The sequence below is a fragment of the Osmerus mordax genome, chromosome 1, assembly GCF_038355195.1.
Source record: "Osmerus mordax isolate fOsmMor3 chromosome 1, fOsmMor3.pri, whole genome shotgun sequence".
NCBI classification, from domain to species: domain Eukaryota; kingdom Metazoa; phylum Chordata; class Actinopteri; order Osmeriformes; family Osmeridae; genus Osmerus; species Osmerus mordax.
The window spans coordinates 12,129,185-12,146,650 of record NC_090050.1 but is presented as its reverse complement, the minus strand read 5'-3'; the positions used below and the strand labels follow the sequence as shown (position 1 = coordinate 12,146,650).

At 45.3% G+C, this 17,466-nt stretch overlaps 2 protein-coding genes across 2 annotated transcripts; both read right to left on the bottom strand.

The window, feature by feature from the left end:
- Positions 1-3,034: 3,034 nt before the first annotated feature.
- odad1 (outer dynein arm docking complex subunit 1) lies at positions 3,035-7,500 on the bottom strand. The gene is made up of 14 exons (XM_067245788.1): positions 7,434-7,500; positions 7,179-7,278; positions 6,838-7,027; positions 6,568-6,681; positions 6,232-6,345; positions 6,015-6,082; positions 5,372-5,559; positions 5,027-5,167; positions 4,816-4,898; positions 4,508-4,676; positions 3,835-3,998; positions 3,569-3,672; positions 3,371-3,461; positions 3,035-3,115 (listed from the first exon to the last, which is right to left on the bottom strand). Exons 1-14 carry the CDS (start codon positions 7,498-7,500, stop codon positions 3,035-3,037), a joined length of 1,674 nt encoding a protein of 557 aa, XP_067101889.1.
- A 1,200-nt stretch (positions 7,501-8,700) lies between these two features.
- On the bottom strand, positions 8,701-13,019 carry tas1r3 (taste receptor, type 1, member 3). The gene is made up of 8 exons (XM_067244119.1): positions 12,814-13,019; positions 12,194-12,494; positions 11,665-12,021; positions 11,038-11,472; positions 10,701-10,904; positions 10,364-10,484; positions 9,544-9,914; positions 8,701-9,279 (listed from the first exon to the last, which is right to left on the bottom strand). The coding sequence occupies exons 1-8, from the start codon at positions 13,017-13,019 to the stop codon at positions 8,701-8,703; spliced, it is 2,574 nt and encodes an 857-aa protein (XP_067100220.1).
- Between the last annotated feature and the right edge of the window lie 4,447 nt (positions 13,020-17,466).

The window sequence follows — 17,466 nt, the reverse complement described above, 5'->3', positions numbered from 1 at the left end:
TCTGTGTTCGATGCTGACCCAAATACGGCATGTAAACACTGAAGACCAGTGGTGAGAGGTTTCACTTTCACAGAGAACTCGCAAAGGTTACAGCACAACAGTAAAGTGAACGTGCCATACACATATGACAGGCCAACAGTGCAGTTCATGGTAAAGGATATGAAAACACAGGATTAAGATAGAGAATGGGCACTTGGAACAGGATGCAGACCAGTGGGTGTAAAGCTCAGATAGAAGTATGAGGACTCTGTTGATGTGTGTTACTGTGTTCATGTGGGTGGGCTTGTGTGTGTTAGCGTCTGTGCACAGGTTCTATGGTGTGGGTGTAAATGCCCCTTGGACACTTACAGCTTCAGTTCGTTCCACACACAACCTTTTTGTCATGGGTCAATCGGACAACTGTCTCAGACAACCAAAAAGAAGAAGGTGAAATGTTCCAACAAGACAAAGTGAGGCAATAGGTGGCGGAAGGCAACTGTGTAGTAGTAGAGAAAAATAAAACAAGAAGGAAAAATTTACGAACAAAAAAGAATGCAAGCAACATTTGTTGTAGAATAGTGGCAATTCTACCACACTTACACTTACAATCAATAGGGAATTTTACTGATCAAAAGGAACAGAGATGTGAAGAACAGGGAGGAAGAGAGAGAAAAATTGAAGCAGGAAAATAATTGTAGGAGAGTGGTGGAGGGCTGGTGGTGGTGGGCAGGGCATCAGGGAGGAGGTGGGCCTTGGGACTGGTGCACGCTGTCTCCCAGAGCGATCGGGAGCCTTTGTTTGGAGCAGGAAATGAGGTTCTGTTGTGATTAAAGGGAGAGTTTCTATGGCAACAGACCAACAAACCGTGTGCACAGAACGTTTGTCGGGAATGGAGGGGGGCTAACTAAGGGTTGGATTTCAAAGAAAATAACCTCCTCCATCTCATGTCTCCCTCTCAAACTTTCTTCATTGGACCCTTTTATCTTTGATAACCTATTTTCCTTCACACAAAATCTGGCCAAAGAGGCTTATCTTGAGCATACTGGGCCATACAATCTAGACAAGTAACAGTTTCACTTCCTCACAAAACTGCTTAGAAAAATCTTCCTGCTGTCGTGCACGTGCACACACACCTGACCAATAGTCATATTTGTAGTCATGTATCTGGTAATATACTTATTGACCAAAACACGTCTACACTCCAAATAAATACAGTATATATTTAGTTAATGGTGGACACTAAAGAAGTAGATAGGCTTTGTAATTTCTTATTGTACTTAAGTACCTTTTTAACTTTATGCAAGACTTTCCATTTAGGGAAACTTTTTACTTTCACGTCACTACATTTCAATCAGAATGGGATTTAACAGGGTAAAGTGTCCTACTTGTGACTCCACTACTGTTGTGCGATACCTGTTAATACTTCTAACTTTGATTGTGGAGAAAAAGGATTGCCAACAGTCATAGAACTATTATAAAGTAGACCAAGCATTAAAGAGGGAATCCCATTAGTTCCTATGGCATGTGCCCAGTGGAGCATTGAGGCTCTCCAAGATATGGTCAGCGCCATGTTGAACTTCCAGCTCGTCCGCTCTTGCGCAGTAGCGTGGCTACCCGCGCTCCACCACAGTAAGCTGTGTCCTTTGATAAGGACATATCTGAATAACTTGAATTATTAATGAAATGGCAACGTGCTTATAATGGATGCCATTTTTAAAATATATACAGTATATAAATAGAGAAGTTTGCCTACTGTATTTAAAAATTATGTTTGTGATGTCCGCAAACTCTGACAAACATAACCATACTAAATAATAATACTTTTACTTTTGATACTGAATTCAAAATATCAGGGATTTTTGTACTTCGCCATAAATAAAATTTAAATTGAAGACTTTAATAGAATAATATTTATCAAGAATATCTTTACTTTCACAAATACAGGATTTGTGTATTTTGTCCACCAGCCATGGAGTTCCTGTGCAAGCCAGAGGTGTAACTATGGCCTTTTGATCCTCTGATCTTTCAAACCTTTAAATAGCAAAACTCAATCTTAATTGTTCAGTAGGTTGGATAGAAGAAATGAAGAAATCCACATGATTTCATCCATCTCAGAAAACTCTTAAAACGTGATCTATGAATGAATAGGTGTTTTAATTCATTAAACTAGACCCTAACAAAGAATTTGTACATACAGTTTTATTTGAATGACAATTGTAGTCGATCAAAACAAAAGATTTATTAGATGCTGATGCTGTATTTGAGAAAAAAAATATTTACACATACATCTGCGTTATATTTTAAATCTGTGAGCTAGTAAATTATAAAAACAGATTTTTAAACATTTTAAAGGGCAAAATATGTTGTTTCTAGGGTTTTCAAATAAAATGTACTGTTATATGGAGACTCACGTTAAGTTTTCGCACACTAATTATCGCTCTGGATAAGAGCGTCTGATAAATGACTAAATGTAATTAGAATATGCTCAAGAACACAGAGGTGCTGCCCCCTTCTGTTCAATTGAGAAACCTCAACTGGATGAAGCATTGTTCTCAACACTCAAGAAGACACTGTGTTGTCTTGCATCCTTCCTATGTTCTATACACTTGTGAAACAGCCATCAGTGAGCAATAATGGCCATGGGTCATGGCAGATGGAAAAAAGACGTGAAACACCCAGTAAGCTAACAGACTTTAATAGATCCCTTCATGTCTCCTCACCTAATGAGTTCAAGCTTACAGTAACAAATCCCAGTATTGTAACAGACCGTGATGAGGCTTCATAGTCTAAATAAATTTTAGTGGAAGACTACACCTAAAAAGTGAAATCATACCTAAACAACGAGGCCAAGATGTATTTCCACATCTTGTCCCTTTGTGACACATAGTTTCTATCGTTGAGGCCTTAATGTTCTACAAAAAGTATTGTGTTTCGATCTAAATCAATTCCACTTCTACAGGGCCTATCAATAGATGGAGGAGGGCTGAAAGTGCACATGAACTGTGCTGCCCACCTGCCCTGACAGGCTCCTGTACAGCCAGAGTTGCATGCAGACTCAGGGCACCAGGGAGCGGTTCCTGTGGGCTTTGGTATCTCTCCCTCCAGCCGGACGGACTGAGTCCTCCTTACGCAGAACCTACACAGTCATTTGTACAGAGTGAATTCACTTGAGAACAATTCACTATGTATTGTATAACCAGTGTGGGGGCGATACTGCTGAACACACATGTGAACATACTTACTACCAAAAAATGATGCTACGTTAATGTGGTCATTCTAATTCTATGGATACAATAAGCTCTGGGTATACATGAGTGAGTTAAGTGAGAGGCCCTAGCATCGTCTGTACAGTACGTATGTTTATCTGAGAGAGAGTGTGTTTGTATCTCACCCCTGTTAAGATCCTCTGGCGTATTTCACTCTTAGAGAGAGGTCTCTCCTCCTCATCCGTCAGAAGAGACTCCTCTGTGTCATAATCGACCCTGAGGGCCACACACACACAACCACACAACGTCACAAATAGGTTCAAGATAATTATCTTTTCAAAGTAACCACTCACACAGCCATTATAACCCAGAACAGTACCGACCCGGTGAGTAGGGGCTGAATGACAACGTTCTGTCTGGGCATCTCTGGATTCTGACCCAGGAGGAACCGAGCCAAATCTTTCGGGTCATAATCTCTCTCCAGGTCCTGTGGAGGACAAGGCAGACAATTTAGCACGGCACAGTGGTGTATGTGTGTGTGTACAATTCATCCATTAATCACCAAGCAATCAAACAAACTATTTTCATCCAGCTTCATCCATCCACCAGACGCGTGTGTACAGGTGGCAGGACCGGGTCAGGGGCTCACCCTGGAGCTGAGGAAGGCCTGGATGGTGAGCATCTCATTGGTCCTCTGCTCCACCAGGCTCAGGTAGCTCATGATGTTGTTCTCCCGGATCCCAGCTGAGGAGCCCAGCATCTCCTCAATGACGGAGCAGTCACAATCCATTTCCTGGAACAAGCTGTTCACTCCTAGAGTAAGCAGACAACACAAGGTAAGGGAATGATGCATTTGTGTGTGTCTGTGTGTGTCCAGCACTGCACATATTGTCCACTGTCAAGTCGTTAAGGTAGGTATGTGGGATTACATTTACATTTACATTACATTTATTCATTTAGCAGACGCTTTTATCCAAAGCGACTTCCAAGAGAGAGCTTTACAAAGTGCATAGGTCACTGATCATAACAACAAGATAGTCACAAAACATTGCGAGTAGCCAAAACATGAAGCACACATTGTGGCCAACCAAAATAAGTGCCAAAGGGAAGAACCATAAGAGCATGTAGTTAAACAAGTTACAATTAAACAACATGAACCGCTATAAGTGCAAGTGTACCTGTGAAAAAAAAAAAGCAAGCAACAATGATAAAAACAATATATCACAGCGAGTACAAAAAATTAAAGTCAGTTACCACTAACAAGAGGATTGCATTCCTCTTGTTTTGTCTGTGTGTCTGTGTGTGTGTGTGACTAAATATACCTGTCTTTATGTGGTCCAGGGTCTTGCTCACAGTGCTGGTCTGAGCTTCATACCCACGTGCCTCAGACTCTGAGGATTTCTGTTGCTCGTCTGTGTCCCTCAACAGAGCTTGATGCTCCGTGTCCTGCTGCAGTTCCTCCACTCCATACTGCTCCATCTCACCGTGGATCTGGAAGGTACACACACACAAGCACACACACAAGCACTTAACCAAATTATTTGAAAAAATATTTATATATATATAATAGTATTTGTAATGGTATAAATGCTTTTCCTATAAATAGTGGGATGGTGAGAATCATATAGACCTGTTTGATCTGGTCTCTCAGTGATTCTACTTCGTTGTTCTGCTCGTTTACGTAGTTGAACAGGGCAAAGTTCTTATCTTCGACTGGAAAAAGAAGAATGAAAGTTCCACATGTTATGCTGAAATTGTGAGATTTGTCAGTGTGTGGTTCTGTTTAGTCACAGTGTGCAGTTCTGTAATCGAGGTAGAACCTGTGTGTGTGTGGAACTGACCCTGGATGAAGCGGGAGACCAGCATGTCCAGGTTCTCCTCTCCAGTCACACTCTGGATCGTGTGGAAGACCTCCTCCAGCGACTCTATCGACTCCTCTCTGGAGTCCATCCTCTTCTGCTCTTTGAACTCTAAAAAGGCAACTCCTCATCATCATCATCATCATTAAAAGAAGCACAGTCCTTCAAAGTGCCCTACTCCTCATTTACCACTGGAGGATGCTGACAATAATAGGTGAGTGGTTTTATATTGGAAATTGTGAATTGAAATCCAATAGCATTATAAAACTCCTAAAAGCCATCCGGTCTGGCTGCTCTGAACCCCAGGTTGGGTTGCTGTCACCGTACCATGCCTGCGCCCCTGGTCCTGCCCTTCGTCCTGCCCACTTCTCTCGCTGCACTTGGTGGTCATGAACTGTTTGAGTCTGCGCTCGTGAGCGATCACCCTCTCCAGCTCCTTCATCTCTGCGCTGTACTGAGCCAGGTCCTTCACAGCCTTCTCCTTCATCACCGTCATCTTGGACTGGGCCTCCACTCTGAGACACAGGCAGAGGAGAGATGGGGGAATAAAGAATCTCGGGAGGTTCATGCACTGAGCTGGCAGATTCCAATCACCTGTTAGCAAGGTTCTTAAATTTATGTTTTAACATTTTATTCATGTAGCAGATGCTTTTTATTAACTGATGCTTTAGGAAGCCCTTTCATGGAAAGCGACTTGAAGCAGATTGTAGAAATCAGCTGGAACAAACACATGGTACAGTAGCGCTTTAAAACCTGTGCTTTTACACCTAAGCAGAACGCCCATACATTAACTCTACATCTATAGTTGGTTTACAGGCACTTACCTTTGCTCACACAAAAATACACATGACGACATCTGCAGTTAGTTGAGCAGCAACAGTTCACATACAGTCTAGGGGCCTTTTCCAGTGACTCTGAAACAAGCCATGTGTGAGGCATACAAGGACTCTTGTATGCCAGGCATTCTGACCTGGCATCGTAGGCAGCAGTGGAGAGGCTGATCATGTCTCCGATCTCCTTTCGAATCTCCTGCAGCTCCTGATACACACGGGATGCAGAAGAGAGGTCCTGTCAGACTCTTCCCCTACACCCTCCTCCAGAGAGGGCGAGTGACCGGGTATCCATACGGCCTCTCATGCGTGCCTCCCTCTGCTCCTGGCCTCTGACTGGCTCTTGGGCCGTCCCACCTTGCTCAGCCTGCGCTGCAGCTGCAGGAAGCGGCCTCGCTCCAGGCGCAGGGTCTCCAGGTCTTCCCTCAGGTGGCTGTTCTTGGTTAGCTGCTCGTTGAAGCGGATGAGCGCCTGCAGAGGTCAAAGGGGACAGGTTACTCATATTGTTTTCCGATAAGAGTCCCCAATAAAACATGACCATAAAAATATGTCTGTGTTCAAAGCTTGAAACAAAAAATCAATACATAAGAAATTGTAGGTGAAGAGGGTTTCGATGGTGTTGAACTTGCAGTAGCTTCAACCAGCTACTACAGGTACTCAGCGACTGAGTGTTCGGCGGCATCACCTACTCACTCTGTCCAGTCTGTATTCCAGGGTGCGCATGGCCTTCGGAGTTTGCCGAGGCTGGGACTTCTGGGTGACCTTCCCACTTCTAAGCTCTGTCAGCTTCCTCTCTAGGCAAGCTATCTGTAAACCCACACACAGCTCACGGCAGAGACAGAGTACAATGCTATATTCTGTGTGTGTGAGAAGTGTGTGTGTATGTGTGTGTGTGTGTCCTGTACTTGTTGGCCTAAAGTATGCAAGTTAGCGTGTCTGAGCGGAATCAAAGGTGCAGTCTACCTCCTTTGCCAGATCAGCCTGGAACTGCTTCTCTCTCTCAAGCTTGTCGTCCACCTGCTCCTTCTGGTCCAGCAGTGAGTGCAGGTTCAGGGCACTCTCAGTGTCCTGCTGCCGTCTGGATCCACTCTCAGACACAGCCAGGTCCAGCCTCATCTCTTCTTGCTCTTTCTCCAGATTCTCTATCTCATAGCTGCAGACACAAATATACATATATAAATATAACTTGTTTCGGGTATACAAATAGTCATGGAAGAAATGTGAATCATTCAATGAATGATCTATGTGTTTGCTACATGTACTTTTACCAATAACACATACACTCACATACACACTTAACCTACCGCTGTCTGCGGATGTGTTCCTGAGACTGAATGTTGTAGGCCTGCCTGTCTCCCTCCATGATGCGAAACTGCCTGTGAAGTTTTCCCATCTCTGTCTCCGCTAGAGCACAACACAAAATTGTAGATGTCAGCTAGTCGACATAAATTATGCACAAAAAGGTTTTAATTTGTCAGGTTGATGTTGTGGTACCAAATCAAATACAGACTGATCTGAAATGCTCCTCTTGGTATCTCAAAATGCATAGGTGGGCCTACCTATCACGTCAAGATCCAGTTCACTGCTGTCCGAGTGGACACTAGTGGCAGACCTTCCCCGAGGCATGTTTAGGCCACTGATTTTAGATCCGGTTTTTCCAATTTGATAGACGTCGATAAATGTGAACTTTGCTAAGTGCACAAAATGTATGACCACAAAGATATTGTATTTAAACTTTGCCAGATTTAACACATTTGATTTTTTTATTTATTATTTCCGTTAGCTAGCACTATCTAATTTGCTTTCTCTTACTTAAGAGATACCCTCCTTGCTCGCTCGCTTCTTCGTTGTTGTTGGCAACCGTTTCCAAGCACAGTAACGCGTGACAGACTCAGGACCTGAACGATAGTGGGCAGTAAAGAGACATGATATAATGCACACACAACTACACTTGTTTTACTGACAAGTAAAAAATATATGCATTTGTGGCCGGTGTTGCACCGAAAGCTGTGACCCATCAGAAACTGTGACCACATGATTATTCGCGGTAGTAACATTTTATCTGAAAGTAAATAAAATATATGAAGGTACATTTTCTCTGAAATGTTTCTAAACATGTATTTCTTTGTGACTGCATGCACGAGTTACATTTGTAATAACCTACCTAAAACTTACACGAGACCTACATTTAAAACTTTAAATAATCATATTCTACTGTAAAGAAAAGAAAAAACAAAATATGTAATGGACCAGCACATTGGGTAAGTTGTCAGAATATGGGACCCCACTGTAACTGCTTAATAAAGGAGTTAAACTTCCAAATATTATACACGCACGGGCAGACGATGTGCAGCTGCGGTCACAGTTTCTGATGGGTCACAGCTTTCGGTACAACACCGACAAATTATGCATTTTTAAGGCGATGGAATGTAAAAGATTTTTAAAGCTAGCAAAGGTGCATCCCAAATCGTATCGTAGCTAGACTACTGCTCTGCCCCTTACAAAGTAGGAAGGCCTAATGTTGCATGCAGTATGAATACCATGGTTCCTATACTTCTTAGCCTTGAACTTTGACCCTTGTTGTCGTCGTCGTCCTCCCCCTCTCCAGTCTTTACCTCTATAGCAGCAAGATTGTGGACTGGAATCATGAAATAACATCTGTGTTTGTATTTAGACCTTGTTTTTACAGTCAATGATTTAGACACAAAAAACATCAGCGTTTTCCGATTTTATTGATTTTTCATAAACAGAATACTATCATAAGCTATCATTCTGTTAAGCCATGAAATGCTCAGGAAACTAAAATAAGAGAGTTTTAATAAGCAGTCACTGTTGGTTCTGCTGCTCCTCTTGTTGGTTTGGTGAGGCACCCTCGAGGAAGGTACGGAAGTGGTCTGGTTTATTCAAATCGGGTTTCTTCACCAGCAGGTGACACTTCGGGAAGCAGTAGGCCCCCACCAGCCCCATGTTGCTCAGCAAACTGACAGTCACATGAGCAACAGACCGGCCCTTGAGATCAAATGCAGTGTAGGTAGGAATAAACGTCACCCAAACCACACAGTAGATGATGGTGGAGAAAGTGATGTCCCTGGCCAGGTTGTATTGGTGAAGAGGCTTTACTGCCATAAAGGTGCACATGAAGGAGATGAGAGCCAAGAGAACATTGAAGCCTTGCATCAAGCCAAATGCAACAATGGGCTCTGTTGGGCATGGCTGGAATGTGACCACAAAAGTCACCTGCATGTTTTCCATGTGGTTGGATAGAGATGGCACTGTCTGTATAAACATGCCCACGAGTCCTGCCTGCACTCCACTGCAAGCCAGCACCAGGAGCCAGCTTCCAAGGCCCCTCATCATGCCCAGATGGGAGGGGGCATTCTGGGGAAACTCGGTCACGTACACTATCTGTGGAAAGTGGGGTTTTAGCAAGGACACCAATATTTTTACACATTATTTTGACATATTATCTTTTATAACGTGGCTACAGTGGAAACTTAAACCTCGGCCTTCCATTTAAATGAATTATTTTACACAAAACTCATAAGGCTTTATCTCTAGGAGCCATTGCAAGGCTCAGACAGGTAGTCATCATACTCCCACCCCCCATTCGCTGCACGTGGCTTCAAAGCCCTCCATTACAACATCAAGGCATCTAATAGAAGGCCTCACCTGCAGAGAGATGGTGAGGATGGTTGCCAGGCTGATGGTGTGGAAGATGCAGGTGAGCGGCAGCTGTAGACGACACACAAGATCCCCCGGCTGACCCAGGAATAGCAGCAGGCTGAGGCAGCCCCCTGCCAAGCTGAGCAGGGACAAGCCCCAGAGGGCTCCCCCAGAGGCAGACACCATGGGGGTATCCCTGTGCTGGAGGAACAGGACCCCCGCCAGCCCCTGGCACCCCAGCAGGAGAGCCATACCCAGCATCAGACACAGCGACGCTGGCTCGACCCAGGTCATGTACTCAAAAGTCGGCTCGGTACAGTTAGTGCTGCTTTTCAGCGACCACTGACCCACGGGACACTTTGTGCACTGTATGTCGTCTGTACATTAGAGAGGGGGACAGTAGGGGTGGTACAGAGAGATGGGTTAGACTGACTGTGTTTGGGAGTTTGTGATTGAAATATTTGCTTTGCTGATGTGCATAGCTCGCTAGCTAATTCCTCCCTCCCTCCCTCCCTCCCTCCCTCCCTCCCTCCCTCCCTCCCTCCCTCCCTCCCTCCCTCCCTCCCTCCCTCCCTCCCTCCCTCCCTCCCTCCCTCCCTCCCTCCCTCCCTCCCTCCCTCCCTCCCTCCCTCCCTCCCTCCCTCCCTCCCTCCTTCCCTCTATCCCTCCCTCCCTCCCTCCCTCACAGGCTTGCTCATTCACTCATTCTCTTGTTTGATCACTGACTTTGTCTCTCACGATCTTGTTGACTTACTCATTCACTGACTCACTTTATAAAACGATATATAAATATGAAAACATATTATATAGAAATACAGTGACCCACCTTTGTTTTTTTGGTAGGTTCCTGGTCCACACTCAATGCAGTCAAAGCAGCATGAGTGAAACCCTTTTACTCTGCGCACCTGGCCATTAGCACACTCACTAGAGCAGGTTGACACAGGGACCTGGGAGGGAAACAGGTCCAATCAAGTGTTTGACTTTCATTGTTTAAGCTGGTTTGACTTGTGTACAAGTGTGTGGCTCCACTACATTTTGAGTATAATTTCAATCATGGACACCTGTGCACTGAAGAGGTTGTTTACATGGAGGCCACCTGTAATATAAGATTTTGCAATAATATGCCTTCTAAAATGAGGACGGTACTGGATAGACGAGCATACCTGGGAATTGTTTGTATACCATTGGATGAGGGATTGGTTGATGGACAGATTCTGTTTGAAGGTGCCAATGTCCACAAACTTCAAACTCATATTCACCCAGACCCACTGGAGGATGTCATATCCTGTGCTTGGGTTTCCTTCTGTGTCAAACTTGATATTATTCCCATTCAACTTGAAAGAAACTTTCTTCAGGTCCTCCAGCAGCTGCAAAGGAAGGTTTTGAATATCATGTTCAGGATCATATATTCTCATATTTAGGATCACTGTCTTTTGTGACTACAGGTCAAATTCCATTAATGGTGTATCACTTCCCTAGTCAGCATAATGGAGGCTTTACCTTCCAAGGGTATATTTTGGTTTGAGTGTTCCATTGACACTTGGTGGCATTACAGCCAAGCATTTTGTGAAGTCCTTGAGCCACGCTGTACACAGCAGCATACACTGGAAACGCAGCCTTTTGGACCTGGGGGTCTGTCACGAGGCTCAGGTTGGCCTCAGACAGGCTCAAACACTCTGGGCAGGGGTTGCTGAAAGATTGCATGTCTGGTGGGGTCTCTGAGTGTAGACTTGGAGGAGGTTGTGTGGCCCTCTCCTCGCTAAACTTCCAGAGAAATTCCCGTGTGTAATTGGTGAGCAAAGCTACAGTCTCTATCTCATCGGTGAAAGCAAGGATGGTGCCCACTGTGTTGATGCCAGGCAGGCTGAACACAGCTTTGTGCAGGGCCCAGGCTGTACTGGCCACCCAGACCCCAGTCATGTTTCTCCTGATCACCTGAACACATGGCAGCACACTCAATCTCTTATAGGAACGGATACGTAAGAAAAACACATTTATAAATAAAACTATGAAATATAGGCTATACATTTTTCGCTTTAGCTTTGATTTCCAGTAGACGTTTTCGCTCAACATTCTGACAATTCAAAACCGTACCAACTCAGACACAAACGAAACATTTCCGCTGACCTCTTTAAAGAAGACTGTAGCAGACTCGACAAGGGCGAACACCACCACCACCTTCACTTTGCTGCTTGTGATTTGGTCCAGTATTAGTTTGATCTCCGGCCCCGGGTCACTGTAGGCAGGAATTAACCCCTCGTATGCCACGCAGATTGCGCTCTCCGTAGCAATGGTGCTGAAGAGCCTCTGGCCTTGGCGTCCGTAATCCTCCCCGCTACCCACCACGGCCACCCAGTTCCATTTAAACCTCAACAGAAGCTGCACCATGGCCCCTGCCTGCAGCTTGTCGCTGGGCACCGTACGCAGGAACGACGGGTACAGTTGCTTATCACTTAGTTTCTCACTGGTGGCTCGGTAACTGACCTGAGGACAAGGAAAAGTACAACCCATGTAACCTAGAATTATATAAATTATATATATATATAAAATTTGGGGGTACCAATAGGTTTTGAGAATACGAAATGCATTCCCCCTCATTATTTAGACAAACCCAATGTTTGTGTGAAATGGAACCTTTTTCAATGAGCAAACTCACCTGTGGCATGAGGAAGAATCCAAGCAGCTTCCCGGTAATGGAGGCCATGTCGGAGATGCTGGGTCCGATCACGGCCACCACTCTGGTCTCATAGTTGGTATAGTTGCATCTGATGGCCAGCTTCCTGCTGGAGCCCTCAGTGAGGAACAGCAGCGTGGGCTTGACGATCACATCAGACTGCTTGCAGGTGTCATAGATCTCGTAGCCCAGCTTGATGCCTGGCAGTAGGTCTAAGTTAGCGTTGATCTCGTCCACCGTGTACTTCATCACCAGGGCCAGGCCCAGCCCTTCTTCGTTGATTCTGCCAGAACGGACACGCGCGGGGGAAAGAGGGGTGATCACAGAGAGGAAACACTGGAATAGCTTGCTTGTTAAAATGGGGATCCTGTGTGACTTATAGGGCTGATGTGTTTGTGATGGATTAACAACATGGTGGTTATTTCCCCCTGATTCCCTCTACATGTGCATACCAAGAGTCACTTTCAATAGAAGTGTACCCCTAACCCTAACAACAGAGACCTGAAATGATGTGTGAACAAACATAATGTATGTGTGACCAAATATAACAACCAGTGAAAAGTGCTGATGAGCATTGGGCCTCTTCCCATGGCCGTCCTCACCTGCGACACTCGATGTGGTCGGGCTCGTCTCTCTGGCTCAGGTTGCTGGTGAGTTGGTTGATAGGAAACAAACCCCCCAGCATGATGTCTCCCGTCTCATTGAACAGGTTAGTGGAGATGTTCTGGAACCAGGCGGGCTGACTCTCTGTCCAGCCTGGACCACTCAGCCAGCACAGGGCCAGCAGCAGCCCCAGTAGAGCAGCCATGACTCTCTGAGAGGAGGGGAACAGAACGGGATGAATGCCCTAGCAGGCGAGCTGTTGGTGGGATGAGGACCCCGAAAACGTCCTGGCTCCAGGTTTGTGTTATAAACACGAATGGCACTGTAGAAAAGACACATGGATGACGTAAAACATCTCCTCAGTAGTGGTACTGTATGCGATGCAACAGAAGACATATGAGGATTGTTTCCTGAGGGAATATGATGAGCATGTTCTGATGGCAGAGGAACGCTCAGCCCGGTGTGTAAAAACCTGGGTGCTGACTCACCTGGAGAGGGTGTTTTGTAGATGCTGGTTAAGAGACGAAGAGAAGCTCTCTGTCCGTGTCGTCCGTGTCTCCTGTGTGGTGCTCCTGGCCAGGTGAAGGAGGTCGGCGTCTGCCAGTCTTCTGTGTCACGCCAGGTGTGCTGGCAACATGGCTGATGGGACCCGCATTCAAATTGTGTGGCGATTATGGAGATGTTGGGAAGCTAGACGCCAGCCATCAGATCTCGCCATCTCTCTGCCTCTCCTTACTCACTCTTAGTGGCTCCCCCAGATATATTTCTCTAAAATCTCTAGGAAAGGTGGCTTTGGTCCTTATCGGCTCCTGCTCTGGTGGCTAATTTCAGATTGAGTGCAAATTAAGAATTTGTTTTTTTTATTGGACTACTGAATTCTGAACAGACTTCAGTGGTAGGTTTACACTGTATGTGTTAAATGACAGGACTTCCTGAATATTTCCCTGACATTTGCTTGTGGTGTCCAGGCCTCAATGCAGTTAATGTTCAAAGGCAAAAGGGTGTATCTTCCTGTGGTCTTGTCAGAGCAGGTCGGATGTCACAGTACACCTTTGGAGTGTTGTCTGTGTGTACGTGACAAGGTGCTGTGGTCATCTCATTGTGTCATCTACAGGGAAATTCAGTGCACTGTGACCATTGTGTGCGTTCCCAGACCTAATTGTGTCATCAGTCACGTTGTCTTTGTTGGTACGGTAACGATGCATAAACATTGTGTTCTGTGAAATAAAGTTCTAGAAAGGGGAGATGTTGCACTGCGCTGCACCAGTGCAATATGCCTTTATAAACAGTGTTAGTAGTTGATGTTGTGTAGTGGTGTAACAGGATATTTGGCAGATATATTAGGTTTTTGTGTGATTGTTTTGCATTCAGTTTCTTGGTACTTGATTGTTCACAGGGTTTGCATGCATGTTTGCATGTTATTCTTTTTCTTAATTTACATCTCAACCGAATGTTGGATTTCCTCCCAGTGTTTTTGCATGACGCAACAAATACTCCTTAAAGTGTTGCTCTTTTCGTTTTGTTTTTTTTACAAACACAACCCTGTAAATTGTGTAATTACAGATGCACTGTTATTTAACTTGTAGTTGCTGAATGTAGTGGACCTTCTTGCATGTACATGTACACTGTTCATTGGAGGTTAACAGGTTCACTCTGATGAGTCATTGACGGAAGTGCAGACACGTTTCTGGGGCAGATTTCTTCACGTGATCTACAATCTATCGCTAGGAAAATCTTGGCGTAAGCACACAAAAATACATACCAAGACTGGTGGTAAACCAAGCTATTTCCCTTTGGTGTCTTATCACTACCACACAAGCAAATATTTTTTTCTTTCTTTTATATTTTCTGCAGGACCCAGGATGGTCAATAAATGAAAATGTTAGGTTGCATAGCAATTAAAAAGTTGTTAAAATGTTTAGAATTGCCCCCGAGTTTTTTGCCAGTCTATGAATTCTAACCAAACAATCATATTGTTTGTGAATTGTAATGTGTGTGTTTTTTTTGTTAACTTTTAATTTGTATCGATGTTATTCTAGTGCTTTCAATACAGTTCCAGACAATCCTACAAAGTCATAAACACACACACACCTTTCTGAACAGTAACAATCACTAGGTGGCAGGTGTGAGCCAAAAACACATTCAAACTCTTTAGGAGGTAGTGGGGAACTGCCTCCCCACTACCTCCCCCTGTACCCTACCTTCCTGTACACACACTACCGTGTGTACACACACTACCTGTGTGTGCAGTGTCTGTGCTGCCAAAAACAATGTAATGTATCTTTGTACAGTGTCTGTGCTGCCAAAACCAGAAGTAGAGTATCTGTGTACAGTGTGTGTGCTGCCAAAACCAGATGTAGAGTATCTGTGTACAGTGTGTGTGCTGCCAAAACCAGATGTAGAGTATCTGTGTACTGTGTCTGTGCTGCCAAAACCAGATGTAGAGTATCTGTGTACTGTGTCTGTGCTGCCAAAACCAGAAGTAGAGTATCTGTGTACTGTGTCTGTGCTGCCAAAACCAGATGTAGAGTATCTGTGTACTGTGTCTGTGTTTCCAAAACCAGATGTAGAGTATCTGTGTACTGTGTCTGTGCTGCCAAAACCAGATGTAGAGTATCTGTGTACTGTGTCTGTGCTGCCAAAACCAGATGTAGAGTATCTGTGTACTGTGTATGTGTTTCCAAAACCAGATGTAGAGTATCTGTGTACTGTGTCTGTGTTTCCAAAACCAGATGTAGAGTATCTGTGTACTGTGTCTGTGCTGCCAAAACCAGATGTAGAGTATCTGTGTACTGTGTCTGTGTTTCCAAAACCAGATGTAGAGTATCTGTGTACTGTGTCTGTGTTTCCAAAACCAGATGTAGAGTATCTGTGTACAGTGTCTGTGCTGCCAAAACCAGATGTAGAGTATCTGTGTGTACAGTGTCTGTGCTGCCTAAACCAGATGTAGAGTATCTGTGTACTGTGTCTGTGCTGCCAAAACCAGATGTAGAGTATCTGTGTGTACAGTGTCTGTGCTGCCTAAACCAGATGTAGAGTATCTGTCCTGTTTGAGGTTGGAGGCCTGCTGAGAGAGATGCCTGGGGTCAGGGAGAGTCCAGTTTGCTGTTCCGTAGATAGCAGAGGAGGTTTTCAGTCAGGGACACTGTGTAGCTGTGGGTTATATACAGCTGATAAGAGAGTGAGTGTACCTGCCCACTCAGAACAAACATTTGTTGACCCGGCATGTCACTGACATCCCAGATGTCACTCAGCTCTAGTTGCCTTAAATTTCTCCAAGTTTTTACCTGCAGGGCCGCTTTCGTTACCCAAACAAACACACTCTTTACACGTATATATTCATTGCACATCATTTTATGATGGCATGCAATCCTCACTTTATTACAAATCTAATAAAGCTCTTTTTGTGTAATTATGGTGTCATAATGTTGTCTGTAGTGAATTATTGCAGTGCACTAAACAAGTTATGTTCCTTTCCCCATACACTGGCCTGCTGGTGTGTCAGTAGCAGTGTTGACATAGCTGGTAAACAGCCCTCCTGGCACTGGTGCCATTTCCTTCTGGTCATAAAGGGTACAGTAGGATACAGCCTGTACTGTCCCTCCTCTCACTGAGAGGAAGAGAGAGAGAGCAGGAGGGAGGGAGGGAGGGAGGGGGGAGGGGGGGAGGGATGGAGGGAGGGAGAGAGGGAGGGGGAGAGAGAGAACCAAAATCACAGCCCTCTCTCTTTCAGCAGCCCACTCTCACCCATTCCCTCCATCCATCCCCATTCCCTCCTCCCCTCCCGTCCTCCCCTTCTCACCCTCCCCCCCCCCCCCCCTCCCCTGCCACAGAACGGCCGGATCAGGCCCTCTCTAATCTGCTTCATTGGCCAGAGGAACACTGGTCTCGTTGTTGACATGTTGGCCTCCTACCCCACAGGGCTTGACAAATGATTAACCAGCCTCTCTGTGCTGCAGAGCCCAGGGCATCCTGGACAGTCAGCCCAGCCCGGGGCTCTGCCTGCGGGCCAGCTGGGAGGGAACACTGAGCCCTGCTGCTGGAGGCAGGAGCTCAGGCCATCTGTCATGATCAGCTCCATGGCCTGACTGTGTTCTGACTGGAAGGAAGCAGTGTGGGAACCAACCAGGGGCCCTGCTGTGCCAAGACGAGGGTGAGGGGGTTGGCCAGGGAGGCAGAACAGGCCATGCCAACCCAGCTGTGGTGTAGTGAGACGAGGTATCAGCTGTCGATAATATTGCTCGCTTTGAGCGTTAACCTGCAATGTGCATGCTGGGGAGGTGCTTGATCTAGTCTGTAAGGGTTAAACTGACGATTCATCCCCCCTTGCTGCCTCCCTTCAGTGGATCAACCTGTTCTTCTGGCCTTGTGTGTGTGTTTGTGTGTGCGCGCGCGCGCGTGTGTGTGTCGGCACGCTTGTGCACGTGTGCACACGTGTGTATTTGAGCCTTTTATTTACCTGCCACACTGTGTAGTACATGGCATGCATTGTTTGTTACACACAAAATTCACATACTGTAGGCAACCGATACATTTAATATGTCTTAGTCCCTTTGCTTGCATCAGACACACAGGAAGAGATAGTTGTTGTTTGAAGATCTCGTGTCAGCGCACAGCTTTTCAAGCTCTGTACCCATTAGGTAAAACTAAAG

What these genes read in the sequence shown, in the direction of transcription:
- odad1 (XM_067245788.1), bottom strand. Translation starts at nt 7,500, where the DNA reads ATGCCTCGGGGAAGGTCTGCCACTAGTGTCCACTCGGACAGCAGTGAA. An exon ending in GAACACATCCGCAGACAGCG is followed by an intron (nt 7,028 to 7,178) that starts GTAGGTTAAGTG and finishes TTGTGTCTGCAG; the next exon opens with CTATGAGATAGAGAATCTGG. An exon ending in GGACCAGGGGCGCAGGCATG is followed by an intron (nt 5,168 to 5,371) that starts GTACGGTGACAG and finishes GATGATGAGGAG; the next exon opens with TTGCCTTTTTAGAGTTCAAA.
- tas1r3 (XM_067244119.1), bottom strand. Translation starts at nt 13,019, where the DNA reads ATGGCTGCTCTACTGGGGCTGCTGCTGGCCCTGTGCTGGCTGAGTGGT. An exon ending in AACCTACCAAAAAAACAAAG is followed by an intron (nt 9,915 to 10,363) that starts GTGGGTCACTGT and finishes TCTAATGTACAG; the next exon opens with ACGACATACAGTGCACAAAG. An exon ending in TCCTCACCATCTCTCTGCAG is followed by an intron (nt 9,280 to 9,543) that starts GTGAGGCCTTCT and finishes CACTTTCCACAG; the next exon opens with ATAGTGTACGTGACCGAGTT.